General features: G+C 44.1%; 1 protein-coding gene across 1 annotated transcript in view; it reads left to right on the top strand.

Annotated features, from left to right (window-relative positions):
* Window positions 1-1,273: 1,273 nt before the first annotated feature.
* Window positions 1,274-22,545, top strand: part of LOC104606149 (ATP-dependent caseinolytic (Clp) protease/crotonase family protein) — a 34,377-nt gene continuing 13,105 nt past the window's right edge. Inside the window, exons 1-4 of the mRNA XM_010271215.3 lie at window positions 1,274-1,674; window positions 2,107-2,208; window positions 2,802-2,924; window positions 4,269-4,328. Coding sequence (XP_010269517.1) covers window positions 1,393-1,674; window positions 2,107-2,208; window positions 2,802-2,924; window positions 4,269-4,328 — 567 coding nt within the window. The 5' untranslated portion in view covers window positions 1,274-1,392. The remainder of the gene's footprint in view (window positions 1,675-2,106; window positions 2,209-2,801; window positions 2,925-4,268; window positions 4,329-22,545) is intronic.

Below are 22,545 nucleotides of genomic sequence, written 5' to 3'. Positions count from 1 at the left end.
AGAGGTTCAATAAGGGAGTTTCCTATCGTCACGTTTATTAGGAGGCAAACCAAGCTGCTAATCTCTTGACACATGAAGCTCTTGCAAGCATCTCGGATTCCATTTCTTTAGATTTATCTAACCTCCTATGGAACATCGTTTCTGTTTGTCTAATTGACTCTTGGGGACGTGCTACCCCTGTCTTGTGTAGCCTCTTCTCTTTCTAATAAAAGCAAGGAAAAAGACATCGGCTCATCATCATTAGGAGCTGGGCACATTTATATGTTGATATTTAGTCCTGGGCTTTGTAATCAGAGGTGCTAATGGACTGGTTTGGTTTAAACCTCATTCAAATCAAAATCAATTTTAATGGATTGGATGGACCAATAAGACACATTGAATTAAACCATTTCAGATTTAATGATTCAAAATATTTTTTCGGTTGGATTGGACCTGGTCCATCTGTAATGGTTTATATTCCACTCGATTCAATAATAACCAATATTTGGTCCATTGATAGGAGATAAAAATACAGGTGCCAAGGGACTAGGTTTGGGTTAGAACCAATCTAAATTAAAACCAATTTAAACAGATTGAACAGTCCAAACATTGGATTGGACTGGTCCAAAATGGTTCAAAGTATTCATTAGATTGGATTGGACTTGATCTATTTAGAATGGACTCATATTGGACGGGATTGGATTGGACCAAATCCAGTAAATTCAAGTCAATGGGCCAGTATTAGCTCTTAGGCCTTCTATTAAGGCTGAAAAAATGGCCCTTGTCTATGCTCGGATTTGATCCAATCCGATCCATTCCGATGTGAGTCCATTATAAATGGACCAGATCTAATCCAATCTAATGAATGTTTTGCATCAATTTGGACTGGTCTAATTCAATGTTTGGACCATCCAATCTGTTCAAATTCATTTTGATTTAGATTGGTTTCAACTCAAATCCGGTCCATTGATACATATATTCTTATCTTATATCAATGGATCAGATATTGGCTTAATCCAACCTAATTCAATATAAATTTGTTACGAACGAACAAGATCCAATCCAATCTAATAAATATTTTGAACCCATTGGTCCAATTCAATATATCTTGTTGGTCCGTCCAATCCGTCCAAATTGATTTTGCACCGGACGGGGTCCAATCCAAAACCGGTCCATTGGCACCCTTATTTGGGGTGCAACTCATTTTGCGCAAACCCAAATCCAGCCCACTCCAACTTGAACGGAGAGTTGGAAAAAACCAGTTTGATATAAGTCAGGTACTCAGGTTGGATTAAAGATTTAAAGTCTGAAGGGACCAAAGCCAAAGCTTTTCTAAAACACCACCACTCAAGCAAGAATCAGAGAAGGATTTACTGGAAGTTCATAACAGAGCGGTAGAGAGCTCGTGCAAGAATGGCGACGTATCTGCAACTGCAAGCGCCCTTGGCGTCGTCGTTATCTTCTTCTTGTTCCTCCTCCAAAGGACGGAGCTTTAAGACCTGCTGCAGCATTAACAGCAGATGTGCGGCCAAGATTCCTGTGCCTCCGTTGAACCCCCGAGACCCCTTTCTCTCCAAGCTTGCTTCAGTCGCTGCAGCTTCTCCAGAGTCTTTACTCTCCCGACCTTCAAATTCAGATACTCCTCCATATCTGGATCTTTTCGACTCTCCGAAGCTCATGGCAAGCCCGGCTCAGGTAAGAGTCCCTCATTTCTTGATTTCTTGATTCTTCCATAAAATTTATTTGTTCAGTATTTAGTTAATTGTTTCCATATATTACCTTTGGTTTGGCTTTCTTTTCCTTTTTCTTGTAATTCTTCTTTATATATGCTCGGCTTTTGTGTTTTCCCTAGTCTTGCCTCGCATTATAATGCTGATTGAGGTTATTAAATCATTTTATTTGAAACTTTTCATCGATTCCGTCAGCAATTTATCCCGTTTCTTGAATAATTTCATGACTGCCATGTTGAAGTTTATTCGTTTCGAGGTTTCTTGAATAAAAGTTTCGATTGTTGTTCTCTTGTGGAATTAAGTTATTTTTTGAAGTCCTATTTATATGCTGATTGCTTTTCCTTTTCTTTTAAGAATTTGTTCATCACTTTTCCTAGTTTCATTATTTATGAACCAGGTGGAACGCTCTGTATCTTATAACGAACACAGACCAAGGAAGCCTCCACCAGATTTGCCATCACTACTTCTCCATGGGAGGATTGTTTATATTGGCATGCCAGTAAGTATTATGTTACTAACACGCTTCTTAACGGCCTTGATTGAAAGTCGTCTCCCAGCATAGATTAGATGAGCTTAGAAAGGAGGAGGAGGAGGAATTAAGTAATTAGTCGGCCTATCCACTTTGACAATAGAGGTCTGGTTACTTGAAAGACTTGGTTCATGGTTCTTTTGCATCGTTGATGCTGTTGTATGATATAGATGTTGTGGATGATCAAAAACTATGCATCAACAGAGAGAACAAAAAAATATAGATGTTGTGGACGATCAAAAAACTATGCATCAACAGAGAAAACAAAAAAAATATAGATGTTGTGGATGATAGAAAAAACTATGCATCAACAGAGAGAACAAAAGAATATAGAGTTGTGGTCCTTGCTATTATTTCTTCACTTGTTTGTGAAATTTCTAATTTAGCAACTATGTGCTTGGCAATATAGAAGGGCCTATACATGGTTTTGTGAATAGCTAGAAATCACAGTTACTCATTCATGTTAGTCAGTTTCTTAAGTATTATTTCTTTAACCATCACTGTAATACATAGTAATTGTTTTGGTCCTGCAATAGTTACAAACTAACTTTTATTTTTATCAGTTGGTTCCAGCTGTCACAGAGCTTGTGATTGCAGAATTGCTTTACCTGCAGTGGATGGATCCAAAAGAACCAATTTATATTTATATTAATTCAACTGGTACCACCCGTGATGATGGTGAAACGGTTAGTCTCTGTCTACCCCCTTGTAGTGATTCTGTCATTCTACTATAATATCTTATCTAACCTTTCACGTCCTACTCCTACATATGATGCCATATTTAGAAATTATTTCATAGGAGCTTTTTACTATCAGAAAAAGAGATTTCAACTGGAGCTTACTCCATCCATATGTTTAATGTATTCCCAGTCTTCATACTTAATCTCCAGCACATTCACTGGTGCATAAAATCGTACATTATATATACCTCATTACCAACAATAACATATCTAACTTAAAATATTTACTTGACCCATAGATTAAAAACTTTTCACTTTTATTTCAATCAACATACACCATGATCCTTCATCCTCGTTTCATTTATAAAACCCATTGTTAAAAAATTATCTTGGATATGATATGAGTGGCGGCTCAGTTTAGTTGGTTGATTACTCATCCTTCCAGTTCTTAGTCCTTTCTGTCAACCCAAAAACAAGGTTGTAGGATGTTATTTTCGTAGATCATGCATTACACAGTTGGTTGATTACCCAGACCTGTGCACGAGGCTCCCACCAGTGCAGGGTCTGGGGAGGGACAGATGTATGCAATCTTACCCCTACAGTTACACAGAGAGGCTGTTTACCTGTTTCCAATATTCAAACCCTGGTTACCCAAGTGACAATGAAGCAACCCAACTGTTGCAACAAGGCCTACGCTCAACATATATAAGAAACTAATCCTAAGATATTGCAAAGGATGAAAAGATATTTGTTTTCCATGGGTGGGTTAAAACACTTTTTTCTTATTTCAATGAATATATCTCATGAACCTTATTTTATTTAAAATCATGTTGTTAAAAAAGTTATCTTTGATGTGACACGAAATGCAGACTTGGTTTTATTGTCAATGTTTTCTAGTGTTTATTCCTTCTCTGTTGACCTATAAACCAGGTTTTAGAATGTTTTGAATGTATCAGCTTAATTATTAGTTTCTAAACATTATGGAGTTAATATATCAGCTTATGTATTAGTTTCTAAACAGTAGGGAGTTATCACAGTGCCATTCTATATTGGGGAATGTATTTGCCCTGTTTAGATCAGAGCATCTTCTTCTTTTATACATGAAACATATAGAAAAAGGTGTATGAGTGCAACACCCACTTGAATAACATTGTACTGTACTTCATGGTCCAAAAACTATGAATATTGCATTGTGATATTGATCATTCACAATACATGGGTTTCCTTTTACAGGTTCTGGGTGAATTTATTCCTCCTAAAATTGCTTTCTTATGGTGATATAGATATCTAGAATAGTGGTACATTTGCTTCATAAGGTTCCTTCTGAGGTGGAAGTGTTTATTGTTACAGGTTGGGATGGAGTCAGAGGGTTTTGCTATCTATGATGCAATGATGCAGCTAGAAAATGAAGTAGATCTCTCTCTCTCTCTCTCTCTCTCTCTCTCACTCACACACACATAGACGTGCATGGGAAATCTATTTGGTTTGAGTATAAATGGGTGGATTTGGGTTTGGTCATGGATACCAATTAAGTTCCTTTTGTATAAAGTATAAAACAAAGATCATGGTTATTGATTGTGTGTGTGTGTGTGTGTGTGCTTTTATATTTTCCAGTTCTTCTTTGTGCTCTGTCTATGTTCAGATCCTCCTCCTCTTTCTAAATGGCCAAGCCAAAAGGGGTAAAAGAGATTGTTTCCAAAGCATGGAATTTGAATAGGTGGGGGTTGGGTTGGTGCAGAGTGGGTGTGGGTTGAGTTATACCATTTGGATCTAGATTGGTGTTAAATGGGTAGGTTGGAGCTCAACCCACGGCCAACATACCCAATTACCATCGCTAGCTACCTCTGTGACTAGTATAACTTCTCAAACTTTGTTATCCATTAAACCTTTAAGTTTTAATTTTTAAACATATGACCTAGAAAAAGTGTCTTTCTTCTAATGATAGAAAATTTAGGTAAAACTTTCCATGAGATAGACTGATCCAAAAAACTTCCCATGTAGATAGAAGGAGACTTTTCCTATTTGAATATATAGTAATTTCTGTATACTAATGTATTGGATGATTTGAATGATTTGTGTTGTTCATAGGTGTTTATTCTTCCATATTTCTTTTTATCATTATCAGCAATTCAGCATCTTAAGTGTCAATCTAGCTCTTTATGGAATGATGATAAGTCATAAGCTTTTAGATGGTTAGCCCATTCCTAACTACTATATAAGTTTTTTTTTTCTTTTTTTTTCTAGATATATTTATCCAGAGTATATTTATTTATTTCACATTTACAAGAAAATATATCATACTTTTAAATACTTATAAAAATATCATCATACTATAAAATGTGGTTACACATTTTCCTTTACATTGAATTGGATAATTGTTAACATTCAATAATTAAACAGAAAAAAGATGCATGATATAGTTCTGAAAGATATAATATCATAGGCCATAATATATCTCTGAATTTGGGTAGGCATTGCCAAAAAATGTGAATTCTAACCAACTTTTCTTCTCTAGTTTTCTTGGAAATCTCTGATTAGGTATGTATTAGCTCAACTCGATTGAATTCTGTTTTCCAGGCTAGAGATATCAGAGAAGGAGAGGAAGAGAGGAGGAAGGAAGAAGAGAGAAGAGAGAAGAAAAATTGGATTCAAAACATATGGCTGGCAGTGCCAGCTATTAGCTTTTATATTAGGGCGACCCAACTAATAATAAAGATAAGAGGAATTACAAGAGTACCCCTACGGCACTAAAGAACAGAAAAATAAATAAAAAACTAGGTGAAACAAACTGATTTCAACACTCCTCCTCAAGTTGGGAAATAGATATCAATCATGCCCAACTTGTCACATAAATCATTGTGTCGCGAATGATGTAACCCCTTGGTAAAGATGTCTGCAAGTTGATCTGTGGAACTGACATATGGAGTGCACACTTCCCCCTTTATAATTTTTTCCCTAATAAAATGCTTGTCAACTTCAATATGTTTAGTTTTATCATGAAGTACTGGGTTGGCAGCTTTGTTATCACAATACAAGGATATGGGGCCATCTACAAGAAATCCCAACTCATTCAACAAGTTCTTTATCCAGAACTTCAGCCACTCCATGGGACAACTTCAACACTAGACCTCGCCACAACATTCTGTGTCTTGCTTCTCCACATGACTAGGTTTCCTCCCACAAAGGTACAATACCCACTAATAGACTTTCTGTCATCAACTGGTCTGGCCCAGTCATCATCTATATACACATCAACCTTCAAGTGGCCATTCTTTTGGTAAAATAAACCAGCCCTTGGGAATTTCTTTAGGTACTTGAGGATTCTATTGGCTGCCTTTAAGTGTGTAGTCTTAGGAACATGCATGAATTGGCTAAGAACACTCACAACATAAGCAATGTTCGGCGGTGTCATAGACAAATATAATAGTCTGCCCACAAGTCTTTGGAATTGTTTTACATCCTTGATAGTCTCACCTTGACAATCACCTAATTTGTGGTTTGGATCAATGGGGGAGTCAACAAGCTTGACTCCAAGTTTTCCTGCATCTTGTAATAAATCTAAGATGTATTTTCTTTGAGAAATGAAGATCCCCATTTTTGAACAGGCCACTTCAATTCCAAGAAAATACTTCAAGGAACCTAGATCCTTCACCTCAAATTGAGTGGCTAGGAACATCTTTAATCTCTGAATTTCCACCTTCCAATCGCCTGTGATCACTATGTCATCAACATACAATAATAAAGCTACAAATTTTCCCTCTCCTTTTTTCACAAATAATGTATGATTAGTTTGACACTGTTTATAACCAATCTGTTGTACAACTAGATGAAATTTCCTGAACCAAGCTCTTAGTGATTGTTTTAGTTCGTACAAGGACTTCTTTAATCTACACACCTTTTTTTCTTGGTCTTGAGCATAAAAACCAAGAGCTTGCACCATGTGCACCTCTTCTTCAAGATCACCATTCAGGAAGGCATTTTTAATATCTAACTGGTGGAGATCCCAATCAAGGTTAACAGCAAGAGAAAAAAGAACTCTGATAGAATTCATCTTAGCAATTGGAGCAAATGTCTCTACATAGTCTACTCCATACAGTTGAGTAAACCCTTTCGCCACCAACCAAGCTTTTTACCTTTCTACTGTACCATGAGCCTTATGCTTTATTATAAAAACCCACTTGCACCCTACCGGTTCCTTTCCCACAAGAAGGTCCATTAATTCCCATGTACCATTTTTATGTAAGGCATCCATCTATTCTTTCATTGCATCTGTCCATTTAGGCATTGAAAGAGCTTCTACCACATTTTTGGAGATAGGGACATTGCCAATAGTGAAGGGATGAGATATCCATCGTATGGATGCCCGAACCAGATTTTTGGAGATAGGGACATTTCAAAAATTTCTCTCCATCCTACTGGGAATCGTATTCCTTATTTTAGAAAAATCATATTTTTCAAGGATCAATCTTGAACCAAGAACCGAACCAGATCTGAACAAAAGCAGTAGGAGAGGGATATACCTGATACGGAGAAATAGTATCTCCCAATGGAGGTGTTCACGCCCAAGTAAGGAACCAAAATCTACTCCCACTGAAGATGGCGCAGTGCAGGATGGAGCAGAATCAGCAGTGCTCTTCAAAAGAATCAAATCCTTTGCAAGAATCAGTTGGATGGCATGTGAGCACTACTTCCAATCAGCCCTTTCACAAAGGACTGATATCAAGATCCAATCTTGATCAATCCCACTGAGAATAGGAGATCGAATTGGCAGATATGGCGGCGGCAGGAAGGAGGCGGCAAGAAAGAATTTAGCACAGTGATGCTGAATTCTCTCTTCTGTGATTTCAGCTCTAAAGAGGATGTGAATATGAAATGTCTCCTTAAGGCTGCCACCCCCTCCTTCTTTTATAAGCTTAAAGGGATCAGCTCCTAATCCCATTAGGAGTTGCTGATCCAAATCATATTTGGATCAGAATTCCCTTTAAGTGATAAGGGTAAACCCTTATCTTATCTGTAGATTAGATCAGCCCCCTCCTAATCCTATTAGGAGGTTTCCAGATCTGAATCACATTCAGATCTGGACTCTGTGAGTGGATAGGGTTAAGACCCAATCCTATATGCTAATCTAATCTCAGAATTCACCTCTTATTTAACTGATCAAATCAGCCTAGTTCGAAATGGGCTTTAGGCCCAATAAGGTTATGTGCTCACTTAGCCTTCCAAATTGCTGCCAGTTGGGCTTCCTTGTATGGCGTGGGACCCAAACATTGATCTACACATCAGTCACATGGGTTCAGCCCAGCCTTTGTTACAAGGCTTGGCCGAATACACTGTTATGGACAGTGCAGCCCCTGAAACCCATCATATGGGCTCTATGGGCCTAACACTTACCCTAAGTGGTCCCTGGGCCAAACCACCTTATAACACCCAGGGACTGTGGGCAAATGCAAGATTAGCCCATCAGGTATTACCCTCAATGGCCTTACACTTAACCTCTCAGCCCATAATGATCAAACATTGCCCGACAAGAGAGGACCTCTCCCTCGGCTGCAATGAACAGTGCTGCACTCTCTACTCATATGGATCCCGGGAATTAAAACCTTTTGCAAATGTTTAGAAACCGTAATATATATACTTTTATATCTCATATAAAATATATTTTGCAAAACAAATCTCAACGATTGAAATCGGCTGTCGGCAGTCTTGGTTTCCATCAGAGAGAGTGCATCCCCGATCATTACCTTTGTCTGACAAAGGGACTGATCCTGTCACTATGATCACCCACTCAGATGAATTCTCAGACTGTCCCAACATACCCAGGTTTCGACCCCCGCTAAGGATCTCACTGATTGGCATATCAAAGACAACCCAATCCAACACCTAGTGCAGTATCATAATCGAGTCTAGGGGTCAGGTGTAACTTTCTAGTTTTGCCCATCAATCTCCAAGGTCCAGGGCAATACTGGAAATCTGGTCCGGTTCAAAGATTCAATTAATCCTACACTGCATGTACCTCGCGTCTCACCCTGGTGGCAGAGACAGGCTACCCCAACCGACTTGGTAGCACATCAGTGTCAGCCTTATCAGGATAGGTCTCCCCAAACCGACTCACTGGCTGTGAACGTTCTAAACCAACACAAGTCTCATAAGTTTCCGGTTTAAGGGTATTATACAGAAACACACCACAGGAACATGAATAAAAAATGTACTTAATTCATTTACAATAAATGTCATAAGTACATCAAACTGATTGGAGCTAAGGGCATACAAAACTGTCTAACAAATAGAAGAGAGAAAAGCACGAAAGGAGGATGAGATGTTCTCATATGAGATAAAGTGGGAGATAGGATGTTTGGTGGTACAAGACCTAACTCCTTTCCTTTGTGCAATAGGGATGTCAAGGTCATTGGTAGAAGAAGAATCAATAGCAATAGGATCAGGAATGTCAACAAGAATACTAACACCTGGTGGGATGGGATCTGTCCCCAGTGAATTTGATGATGTTGGTGGTACGTTTCAAGTTGCTCCACAGTTTTTGAACTCGGCTAGCCCTTGCGGCAACGGAGAAAGACACGGAGCAGAGGAGGGTCAGGTAGGGGAGGTAGCACTTGAAATTGTTTCTCCTCCACCCTATTCTCCCCTTGAGGAGAAATAGGAAAGAAATGATTACTCTTAAAGAAAGACACATCCATAGAAACATATTATTTCCGTGAAACAGGATTGACACAATGGTAACCTTTTTGAGAAGAGGGATAGCCCAAGAATACACAAGGGAGAGCACGAGGGTCAAACTTATCACGGGTAGGGGACAAGTTTTGAACAAAATAACGGCAACCAAACACACAAATAGGAATAGAAGTTGGCGAGGGGCCTTGTACCCTAACACCCGGATGGCTTATGGTTGATGAGATAGGTAGCATATAACACAACATCCAATAAAAAACGTTATGGAACGCTCATATGGATGAATAACCCACGAGCCACTTCAAGTAGATGGCAGTTTTTTCTTTCTGCAACACCATTTTGTTGAGGAGTTTCTGCACAAGAGCTATGGTGGATAGAGCCACACGAAGCAAAGAATTCCGTGAGATCACTATGGAAGTATTCTTTGGCATTGTTGGATTGGAAAATTTGGATCTCTGTCTGAAATTGGGTGAATATCATGTGTTGGAAATCTTTTACAATCTTTGGTACTTCATCCCTAGATCGCATGGGGTACACTCGTGTATACCTAGAATAGTGGAATAGTCATCAATAAAAGTATTGAAATATTTATAACCAAGCTCAGATGGTAAAGTAACAGGGCCCCAAACATCAGAATAAACAATATGGAAAGGAAAATCGGATTTATTATTTTTTGAAGAAAAATGATTTCTACAATGTTTGCTCAACTAACAAGTTTGACATTTGAACTCAGACAGTGACACTAATTTAAATAAATCCGGAAGTAAGACCTCTAGCAACTCAAAAGATAAATGACCCAAGTGACTATGACATAAGTAAACTTGATTCATACTAGACTGACTCATAGACTCAATGACTGCAAGACTAGCTTTGTTCTCTGGTATGTAAAGACCATCCACCATATGACCTCTACCAATCATCTTCCCTGAGTCCAAATCCTGTAGAACACAAGAAGAAGGGAAAAAGGTCATTGAACAATTTAATGAATTTGTAATGCTACTGATAGAAAACAAGTTTATAGGTAATTTCGGAATATGTAATATGTAGGGTGGTTTGGCCCGACCTAGTAATAGGGGGACACATGAACATGACCTAACTGACAGGACGATAGCTCATCCCGACGTACCAAGTCTGCGACGGATCGAACTCGAATAATCGAATCACCTCGGGGCAAGTCCACCTTGAAGCAAGTTCACTTCGGAACACGGTTGCATCAGGGTCACCTCGGTTACAAGGCACTTCGGCATTCATACCAGGTCGGATCCTAAGGGCACTAGCTCGGGTAATATTGACCGACCTCTGCACGACGATCCCAAAGATCCTGCCACCAGATTCCACGCTTTACGGGATCACACCTCGTAACAGCTAGCCTTATCTCCCCCGTCCGAATCGGGCAGAAGCAATAAGCCTTATCGGTGTTATCTCTTGCTAATACGGAAACGGGCCTCATCATAGCAATAATCCCGGAACAACTCCGAAAAACCCGCGAGGACTCCAGTATATAAAAACCCCAACCCTCCAGGGGGCAAAGGTATGTGTAATCTTTGCTTACTAGCTCTCTTGCTTTCTAAACTACCTTCAGCTTGCGAATTACTGACTTAAGCATCGGAGTAACCTCGCCGGGTAAGCACCCCCGGGTTCTCTGATTCTCTCTATGTAGATCAACCAACTCCGTCGTCTACTGGAAGCCAAATCACCTCCAGCTAGGAGGAGCCAGATTGCGTCGCATCATTTGGCACCGTCTGTAGGAAACGCTTCAAAAAGCCTTTTTCCACTAAGCATTCCAAATTCAGCTTCCATGGCATCTTCCAGTAACGCAGGACAGAACGCTGACATGAACGTCTCCGAGGGGCAACTTCAGGTCCCAACAGTGTGCATTGGACAGTTCACCGTACCTCTTTTTGCGGACGGGGTCCCCACACTGAACGTGCCTCGGGTCATTGCACCGGTGATTGCCCCACTCCCTCTTACGGTGGGTGCAACCTTCGCCGAACCTTTTGTTATTCCCCCAACGGTCGGACAAAATCAACTTGACGACCTGGTGCACATGCGGGCTATGCAAGCCCAAATGCAGCAGGTTCAGCAGTTTCAGTTGTACCAGCAACAAGTTCTACATCATGTTTACCAACAACAGTTTCCTCCGCTACCACAGAATCAGCAGCCGGTTCCACCTCGGCATCCAACGACACAACAAGTCAAGCCTCGCCACCAGAGCGAACACCCTCCTCACCGGGGAGAGACCTCTCAGATCTAGAACCCTCTTGGGAGCCAGGTCTCGTCCCGTGGCAGGAGGGAGAGACAGGTTACTCCTCCCGCCTCACAACAAGTGAATAGGTCGGGAGACACCCAACCCACCAGAGCCGCTTCACCTCGGCCTTCGCAGTTCGAAGTTTCGCTTGTAGAAAACCGGTTCGGGATTTTGGCCGCGAACTCTAGGCAAGGTCCCTCAGTCCATAGCAGCCGCCGCCAGCACTCCGAGCAGCTCCCAACAAGAACAGTGCTGACAACACAGAAGCCAACAGCACTAATGCAGAGCTAGTAAAGAAGCAGCAAAAGCGGCGTTGTAAGGCTCGCCAAGCTGTAGTTCAAAGTCAGCCTGAATAGCCTAAAGGCAAAGAAGAGGCGAGCTTGGGAACCGTGAAGACCACTCCACTCCTTTCCGTGTCGTCTCCCTTATCCCTCGAGCTCCTGGCCGTCCCGATGCCCAAAGACTTCAAGGTACCTCCCCTGGACAAGTACGACGAGTTTGATGCACCTAGCCGGGGCTGATGAACCTTGCATGTGCGTTGCCTTCTCCACAACCTTTAAGGAAGTGGCTCGTACATGGTACAAAAACCTCACGCCCGGGACAATTAAAAGTTGGGCGCAGTTCGTGCAGGTCTTCACCTCGCACTTCATCACTAGCAAGAGGTGCCCGAGGTCCCAGGAAAGCCTCCTCAACATAGTCCAGAGGGAGGGAGAGTCAATCCGGAGTTATATCAAGCGTTTCAACGACGCGTGCTTGCAGATCCCCGACCTAGATCTGCCATGAGACTCACAGCCGCAAAAAGAGGCATCACCCACAAAGAATTCAAGTGGCACGTGGTTGCCAACAAGCCTAAAGATGCCACTGAGTTTCTCAAGCTCGCTGACCAGTTCATCGGAACAAAAGAAGAGATGAACAAAAAAAGCGAGAATCCACCAGAAAAGAGGAAAAGAGAAGGTGAAACCTCAACCAACGGGGATAATAAGCGGAAGAAGGATGAACTAGCTAGAGGAGGAAGTAAATTGGATCAGCCTTTCCGAACTCCTCCAGTTGAAAGGACGAACTACACGCCCTTGAATGCAAAACAAGGCGAAATTCTTATGGTGATCAAGGACGCCTCCTATGTGAAGTGGCCACCTCGGATGAGAGGGGATCCAAATACTAGAAATAGAAATGTATATTGTCACTTTCACAGGGACCACAGTCATAGCACCGAGAATTGTAAAAACCTCCGCGATGAGATCGAAGAACTCATCTGTCGCGGATACCTCAAAAATTTTGTATTAAAAGAAAATAAAAATCAAACAGATTGGCAGGGGAGCAAGGGAGAGATGCTCCCGAATCCAACAACAGGCAGAGTGAGTAGCCACAGAGACAGTTGCCCGAAGAAAGGCCGGTTCGAGGAATAATCCATATGATCACCGGCGGGTCAATTGTCGCGGGCTGCACATCAGCCGCGGCGAAGACATCGGCTCATGAGTTAGAAAGAGAAGATCAGAATCCTTCGAAGCGGCCAAGGTTAGAAGAGCCCCTCTTCTTCACCAAAGATGACGTGCGTGGGATCCAGTACCCCCATGATGACACGCTCGTCATAAAAATAAGAATCAACGACTTCGAAGTGAAGCGCGTCCTGGTCGATTCAAGAAGCTCGGCAGACATACTATTCAAGGACGTGTTCGACAAGTTGCAGCTCCCAGAAAGCGAGATTAAGCCCACGAACACTCCTCTGGTAGGCTTCAGCAGAGAGGAAGTCAGGCCCCTAGGACTAGTTTTAGTACTTGTAGAGGTCGGTACGTGGCCTAGCATTGCGAGGTTCGACCACACTTTTCTCGTAGTCGCGACTCCCTCCCCGTACAACGCCATTATAGGTCGGCCAATCACCCACGCTCTTCGCGCAGTGGTGTCCACCTATTATTTGGCCATGAAGTTCCTTATGGACTTCGGAGTAGGGGTAGCACGAGGCGACCAGGTCGAGTCTCACAAATGCTATGTTGCCGCCCTCAAAGGGAAAGCCAAGGTAGCAAATGACCTCGAGCTAGAGCAACCTGCGAAGTACACTGAGGAGCGAGCTTCACCGATAGAAGAGACGGTCCTTATACCCGTTTCGACAGAAGATCCAGCTAAGACTCTCCAAATCGGCACATCGATTGAGGAGCCTTTGCGTTCTCAGCTGGTAAGTTTCTTACTTGAAAACTTAAATGTGTTTGCATGGTTCGCGACAGAGGTGCCCGGCATAGATCCTAAAATAATAACTCACAAGTTGAACACTGATCCTATAGTTAGGCCCGTTAGACAGAAGAAACGCAATTTAGCCCCGGAGCGCTGGAGAGTAGTCGACGAGGAAGTCGGGAAGCTTCTCGCAGCCGATTTCATCAAGGAGGTCCATTACCCGAGTTGGGTGGCTAACCCCGTTCTGGTAAAAAAGGCCAACGAAATGGCGCATGTGCGTCAATTATACTGACCTAAATCGAGCTTGCTTGAAGGATTGCTTCCCACTTCCCAAGATCGATCGTTTGGTGGACGTGACCTCAGGGCGCGAGTTGCTGAGCTTTTTAGATGCATACTTCGGCTACAACTAGATCAGGATGGACCCTGCTGATGAAGAAAAAACGACCTTCATAACCGAACTAGGCCTGTACTGTTAGAAGGTCATGCCCTTTGGACTGAAAAATGCCGGGGCAACATTCCAAGGACTTGTAAACCGACTCTTTGAGTCGTTGATTGGCAAAAAAGTAGAATGCTATGTAGACGACATGGTCGCCAAGACTCAGTTTTCAAATAATTTAATAAAAGATTTTCATTGTGTTTTTGAAATTTTGCGCAAATACAACATGAAGTTAAACCCTAATAAATGTGTCTTTGATGTCACCTCGGGTAAATTCCTAGGTTACATCGTTAACCGACGTGGCATCGAAGCCAACCTTGACAAAATCAAGGCCATCCTAGATATGAGACCGCCCCGTAAATTGAAGGAGGTTCAGAGGTTGAACAATCGCATAGCCGCTCTGAGCTGCTTCATGTCCAAGTTGGCAGATCGCTGCCTGCCTTTTTTCAAGGCAATAAAAAAGAGTAAGAACTTTGAGTGGACCAAAGAGTGTCAGCTTGCTTTCGACGAGCTCAAAAAGTACCTAACTAGTATCCCTGTTTTAACCCGACCCGAGGAGGGAGATATTTTGAAGTTGTACCTCTTCGCGATTGACGAGGTAGTCAGCTCGGTACTAATAAAAGAAGTAGATCGGGTTCAATGACCCATCTACTATGTTAGTAAAGTTTTGCAGGATGCAGAAACAAGGTATCCGGAGATCGAAAAGCTGGCGTACGCACTAGTCACCGCAGCTCGGAAGCTTCGACCGTACTTCCAAGCCCATACCGTCATCATCCTCACCAACAGACCTCTGAGGCAAGTCTTGCTCAAGTTCAAAGTCTCCGGTAGATTGACGAAGTGGGCCATTGAACTCAGCGAATACGACATCCAGTACGAGCCTCGAACAGCTATCAAGGCCCAAGCCTTAGCCGACTTTGTCGCGGAATGTACCTTCGGCACTGCAGTTCCTGAATCGATTGAGCCCGAGCACAGAGGGGAAGTTTCAACCAGTGCGGCACCTCCCCCGGTCAGAGGAACACCAACCTGGGATGAGGAGCCTTGGGTCCTCCATGTGGACGGCTCGTCAAATCAGCAAGATAGCGGAGCTGGTATCATTCTATACGGGCCAAGCAAGGTGAAGCTGGAGTATGCACTTCGGTTCGAGTTCATCGCGTCCAATAACGAGGCGGATTACGAAGCATTGATAGCCGGACTTGCTCTAGCGAACGAAGTAAGAGCCAAGCACCTCGTTATATGTAGTGACTCCCAGCTCGTGGTCAACCAGGTTACCGGTGATTAAGAAGCTCGCGAGCCAGCCATGGTCGCCTACTTAGCCAAAGTCGAAGAGGCTCTGCGCAATTTCCAGTCTTACTTCATCAGGCAGATCCCGAGATCCGAGAATGCTGAGGCCGAGCCTTGTCCCGGTTAGCCAGCACAAGCGACAACACCATGAGGACCGTGTACATAGAGAACTTGCCTCGACCTAGCATTCTCGGGGGGGGGGGGGGCAGAAGAGGTCGCTCCTGTTGTACAAGCAGAGCCAAGCTGGATCGATCCACCCGTGAGCTACCTGCTTCACGGGACCCTCCCTGCAGATGGCAACGCGGCTAGAAGGGTAGAGCGACAGGCAGCCAGGTATGTCATAATAAACAGACGGCTGTACCAAAGATCCTACATGTTCCCCTATGTGCGTTGCTTGCGACCCTCAGAAGCTGAGCTTGTTCTCCGCGACACTCATGAAGGTCTGTGTGGCGGACACTTGGGAGGCAGGGCTCTCGCCCAGAAAGCGCTACAACAGGGTTACTACTGGACAACGATGAAGGCAGATACGCTTGAGCTTGTCAAAAGATGCGACAAGTGTCAAAGGCACGCCAACGTCCACCACCAGCCCGCTGCTTACCTGAAGTATCTCATTAGCCCATGGCCCTTCGCGTAGTGGGGAATCGACATCCTTGGACCGTTCCCGCCAGCGATAGGACAGAGGAGATTCTTAGTGGTAGCAATGGACTATTTCACAAAGTGGGTAGAGGTTGAACCTCTTGCGACGATCACAGCACGAACCGTGCAGAACTTCTTTTGGAGGAGCATAGTATGCTGCTTCGGGCTACCTCGAGTGCTTATCTCTGACAACGGCAAGCAGTTCGAGGACATCAAGTTTCAGAACTGGTGCAACCAAATGGAGATACAACAGAATTTCACCTCGGTGGCACACCCTCAAGCAAATGGTCAAGCGAAAGTCACAAACAAGGCCATCCTCCGTGGACTGAAAGCACGCTTAGCCCGAGCTAAAGGATTATGGGTAGATGAGCTGCCCAATGTACTATGGGCTTATCGAACCACTGTGAAGACTGCCACGGGAGAAACCCCCTTTAACCTCACCTACGGCACGAAGGCAGTAATCCCAACCGAGATCGAGGTGCCTACGCTACGCATGGAGGCATACGACGAAGAGACAAACGATGACGAGCTACGCACCAACCTCGACCTAGTAGAAGAGGTACGGGACCTCGCATACATCCAGACCGCGGCCTACCAGTAGAGAGTGGCTTGGTACTATAACGCCAGGGTCGAGAAGCGGAACTTCCGCGTTGGAGACCTGGTTCTTCGCAAAGTCATGGTGCCTGAGCCCGGTGTTGGTAAGCTCGGACCGAATTGGGAAGGACCCTACCGAGTAAATCGGGTGCTTGGGGGGAAGGTACGTACGAGCTCGAAATTGTAGAAGGAAAACAGGTGCCTCGGGCATGGAACGTCAGCAACCTAAGGCAATACTACCTGTGATCGTCTAACTGGAGAGTGGACTGTAAGTCACTCCCAGAAGTCTAAAGACTGAAAGTGCCGAGCTAATAAAAGGCCTCGGCATCATATAAGCCCCAGTCGCCTCCCCGGCATGGGCAAGATCAAGGAGGGTGGACAATAAGTTGCCCCCAGGGCCTAAGGGCCAAAGTATAGAGTTGACGGACTCGTCACCATATAAGTCCCAGTTGCCGGCATGGGCATATAAGTCCTAGTCGCCTCTTCGGCATAGGCAAGGTACTTCTAATGCCTAAGGCATAGACAGCTCGGGTATAAGCCCTACGATGTCTTGCCCGCTTCGGCATATAACAATAGGTTGAGCCCGTTAGGGACAACCGACATCTAAATGAGTAGCCCGCGCGTGGACAAGTCTGGTATATACCCCGTAATGCCGCTCACCTCGGTGTACATTACGTGAAGTTACTCCGATTAGTAGTCTGGGCAGGCAATTCAGGGTAATCCCCACTTAGAAAAATTTTTGTTTTTGGTTATCCTTATTGTCCAACTCGGTAGCTCGACAATTCGGGTAACCTATACATTTGCTGCCCAGATCAGGAGTCACTCACACTTAGAATATTTTTACGCAAAGATTAATCAAAAAGTTCGTATTTCATTGATGAAAAGATTGAGTACAAAGATCTCATTATCACCCGAGCTCAATAGCTTCGGGGTGTACATCCATAATTCAAAAAGAGGGAAAAAAGAAGAAAGAGCAGAATCACGCAGAAGGACTGCTAGCCTTATCTGAAGGGTCCACCACTTCGATCTCGTCATCGCTCTCCTCCTCTGACGAGTCGGGCTCCTCGTCCGCTGCCTTGGCCACTCCAGGGGCTAAGCCTGACATCGTGATGGCACCGAGGTCGAGATCGGGGAAATTTTACCGGACCAAATACCTACACAACTTGAACCCGGAGCGGTAGGAGCTTGAGCCATATTCTACCTGGAGAGCACGGAACTCCGAGGACTCCTTGAAGCACTCAACGGCCTGGTTCCTCTCTTCTTCCCGTGCCTCCTGGATGGCAGTCTCGAAGATCTGAGTTCGTTCCTAGATCATTGCTTCAAGGTTTTCAACTTCTCGTTGAAGTCGTTCCTTCTCCTCGGTCATTGTTGAGATCAGCTCCTTCTGTTTTGCGTTCTCCTCCGTCAACGTGGAGATCCGTCCTTCCTGGTCCAGGATCAGCTGTTTCTGGCACTCGGTTCCCTTTTTAGCCCGAAGTACCTTGCCCCGACTAGGTCCAGCTCGCGATGGAGCTTTCGTACCTCCACCTTGGCGTCCCGAGCCTCCTTTGAGTGGATCGCGGACTGGCAGGCCAATGCATGAAGGGTGAAGTTGACCTATCAAAAGAAAATCGAGGTAAGTAAAAAAAAAAAAAAATAGAGAAGAGTGTAGCTAAAGGCCGAATACTTACCACCATGCAGTGGCTAGAGGCTAGTTCCAAGTGCCGGTTCAGAGGCATGTCAGCCCATTGCGCGACCTCGCTCGGAAAGACGGCATCCCGGCTCTTGCGCACCGCGAGCACATGGTTTGTGATGCTTTCTCTGGCTCGGCAACGGGCTCCTCCGAAGCTGATAGGTTTCTGAGGATGAGCTTCCTCTTCGCGGCCCTCCTCTACGACCACCTCGGGGTGTGCAGCTCGGGCCTCCTCCCTAGGGGGCTCGGTGGAGATCGGCTCCACTGCCAGGACCTCGGTTGGTCCAGAGTTTGAAGGCTCGGCTTCCCGGCGAGGCCTCTTCGCGGCCTTCCGCTTCTTCCCCTTCTGGGAGCTCCTCAGGAGGTTCTCCGCATCGACCTCTGGCATTGTAATTTCAAAAAACAAACAGTTAGTCAAAAAACTTAAAGGGTATTTTAAGCAAATATCCGAAAGGAAACCTACCGGGAGGGCTCAAACCAGCTTGCACCAGCGCGTCCTCGGCCAAGAAGTTTTTCATTTCAAGCCCGAGGTCCCTCCATGAGTTGATCATCGCCCTGGTCTTTCCGTCCAAACTCACCCCGAGGTCCTGAGTAGCCACCCTCCAATGGATTGGGAAAGACCACCCTTCCAGGTTACAAGTGATGAAGTATCGCCTTTTCCAGGTCGGAACCTTGTTCGGACAACCGTGCAAGATTTTGAATCTAGGCCTGGGAGAGATATAGTATCTCTGTCTGACGTCCCCGCGCAGACAGGCCGAGTTTCGCTTGATCGCACAGATCGAGCTGAAGACATCCAGAGTTAGAGGTCGGCCGTAGGAGTGGAACAGAGAAATGGTGCCAATGATGATGTTGTAAAACTTAACTACTATCAGGAAAGGATGGAGTGGGAAGCGCAGCCCTTCCGTGAGCTGCTCCTCAAAAATAGCGAGCTCATTGTGATCATGAGCCCGGGTAATATTGAGCGACCTATGCACGACGATCCCGAAGATCCCGCCACCAGATTCCACGCTTTATGGGATCACACCTCGTAACAGCTAGCCTTATCTCCCCCGTCCAAATCGGGCAGAAGCGATAAGCCTTATCGGTGTTATCTCCTGCTAATATGGAAACGGGCCTCATCATAGCAATAATCCCGGAACAACTCCGAAAAACCCGCGAGGACTCCAGTATATAAAAACCCCAACCCTCCAAGGGACAAAGGTATGCGTAATCTCTGCTTACTAGCTCTCTTGCTTTCTAAACTACCTTCAGCTCGCGAATTACTGACTTAAGCATTGGAGTAACCTCGTCGGGTAAGCACCCCCAGGTTCTCTAATTCTCTCTGTGCAGATCAGCCAACTCCGTTGTCTACTGGAAGCCAAATCACCTCCAGCTAGGAGCAGCCAGATTGTGTCGCATCATAATACATTAGAAAGGGTAAGACCAAAAGGAAGGGTTATGGTTCCTTGACCAGCTATAGTGGAAAAAGAACCATAAGCTAATCTCACTTTGTCCCTACTAGATAAAAGTTGATAGGATTGAAAACAATTTCACTTACCCATCATATGGTTTGAAGCTCCAGAGTCAATTATCCAAGGGGAATCAGGTGAATGGGAAGACGCATGGAAGGCTATGGCAAGATTACCATTACCTGGACTTGATGCAAACGAAGTCGAGGCAGGAGGATCAGAATCCATCTAGCGGATTGCTCTCCCATATAGATCCAAGTGGTCACAGAAAGAATTAATGATATCTTCCCGGGGATCGGCAACGGATGGGCAGTCCTAGTTAATAGCAATAGATGATTGAGGCTCCTGAGATGCCAAGTTTGCTGTATTAAACTTTTTCTGACTCTGCTGTCCCGACTTCTTATTCGATATGATTTCTTACTCAACTTCTGGGCCCACTTTGGCTTTCCATGGAGGTCCCAACAAGTATCTCGAGTATGTCTGGCCTTCTGGCAATGAGTACACCATAGCTTATCCTTATCATTCACTGTCTTCTGGAAGTCACCATTCTTAAAGGAATTATTGCTTCCTACATCCATACTCCCTTTAGCCACTAAGGCAATCTGCTCCCCCTTGGAGCTATTCATCACATTTCGCCTACTCTCTTCGGATTATACTAGAGCATACACTTCTTGTATTGAAGGAAGATCTTTACTTCCTAATATCTGAACTCTGAGGGACTATATACAAGGTTCAACCCCAAGAGGAAGGCAAAGACCTATTGTTGGGAAACCAGAGACTTGTAGGCCTTAGCATCAGCTTCACACTTCCAATTAATGTTCTAATAGTGATCTAGCTCTTTCCAAATTGAGGTCAAATCTGAATAGTAGGCTGAGAGGGTCCTCTCCCCCTACTTACAAGTAGAGGAGGCAGCTTGCAACTGGTATATTTTGACATAATGGCGTTGCTCTGAATAGGTAGATTTTGCGTGCTCCCAAATCTTAATGGCTGTTTCAGCCCACATGAAGGTCTTCCTGACTGGAGGCAACATAGACTAACAGCCATGACATCACCATGCTGTTTTCCTGATCCCACCTATCATGCTCTACCCCCTGAGACTTTGGTTCTTTAGTTTTACCATTAATATAGCCTACCTTTCCCCTGGCTATTATGTATAGTTTGATTCCCCTTGACCATTCTAGGTAGTTAAGACCATCAAAAGGTAGGCTAGGTAGTTAAGACCATCCATGGGAAAACTCATGTCAAAGCCCCCACTCACTCCACCTTGATTGGAGGACCCACTAGACAGGATAGAATCCTCAGAAGACATATTATAAGATTTAGGTTCCCAGACCAGGTCTGTTCAAAAACAGTCACAGTTCAGCCACAATTCATTAACAGTTCAGTTTAGATTGGTTCAGTTCAGCCACTGTTCAATTACAGTTCAGTCCCCAGTTCAGTCAAAGTTCAATCCCTAATTCAGTTCAGCCACAGTTCAGTCACTGTTTAATTACAGTTCCCCAGTTCAGCCACAGTTCAGTTCCCAGTTCAGTTTCAGTCAAGTATAAATTTTAGGAATACCACACAGTTCAGAAACAAAGAAGGGCAATTCTGGAGCTAGACTGAATTTGTATGTACCCTTTCATCACTTTTCTTGGATACACAGCTACTGGAGTCTGGAAATGTTTCTAAGGAAGGTAGTCAACCACTGTCTTACAGTTACAGGTCATTTAGACCTACACCGCCCAGTTGTCTGGGTAAAAAAAATTTCAGGATCACATGATCCACAGTTCAAAGAAACCTAGCAGTTTCAGGTCATCTAGACCTCCAAAAGCCCACTTACCTGGGTATGAGAGGATCACACGATCCACAGAAGAGAGATCTATCTTCACAGCATCAGATTTCCCTTCCTTTAAGGGTTCCTTGGCACACGGCCAAGGAAGAAGAGAAGAAGACTAGTAGAACCCCCTTCAGATCAGTCCAATCTGCTTTTTGATCAGATTCGGTCCACAGCAAGGAGAAGACAAAAAAGGAAACTTTATTGCACTCTTTCTGATCTCAGAAAGCCTGCTCTGATACCATGTTTTCCAGGCCAGAGATATCAGAGAAGGAGAGGAAGAGAGGAGGAATGAAGAAGAGGAAGAGAGAAGAGAGAAGAAAAATTGGATTCAAAACATATGGCTGGCGGCACCAGCTATTAGCTTTTATATTAGGGCGACCCAACTACTAATAAAGATAAGAGGAATTACAAGAGTGCCCCTGTGGCACTAAAGAACAAAAAAATAAATAAAAAACTAGGAGAAACTAACTGATTTCAACAAATTCAACTCAACTAAGCCTTATCCCAACTATTTGGGATCAGTTACATAGAATCCTGCTCGTCCATTCCACTCTGTTTAGTGCCATATTCATTGTTAAATTATGGGTTCTCAAATCATTTCTCACTACTTCAACCTAATTCCTTTTTGGCCTACTGCCTAGCT

This window comes from Nelumbo nucifera, chromosome 4 (assembly GCF_055504915.1).
Source record: "Nelumbo nucifera cultivar China Antique chromosome 4, China Antique-T2T, whole genome shotgun sequence".
NCBI lineage: Eukaryota > Viridiplantae > Streptophyta > Magnoliopsida > Proteales > Nelumbonaceae > Nelumbo > Nelumbo nucifera.
Note: the sequence above shows the minus strand (reverse complement) of the source record. Positions and strands in the feature narration are given on the sequence as shown.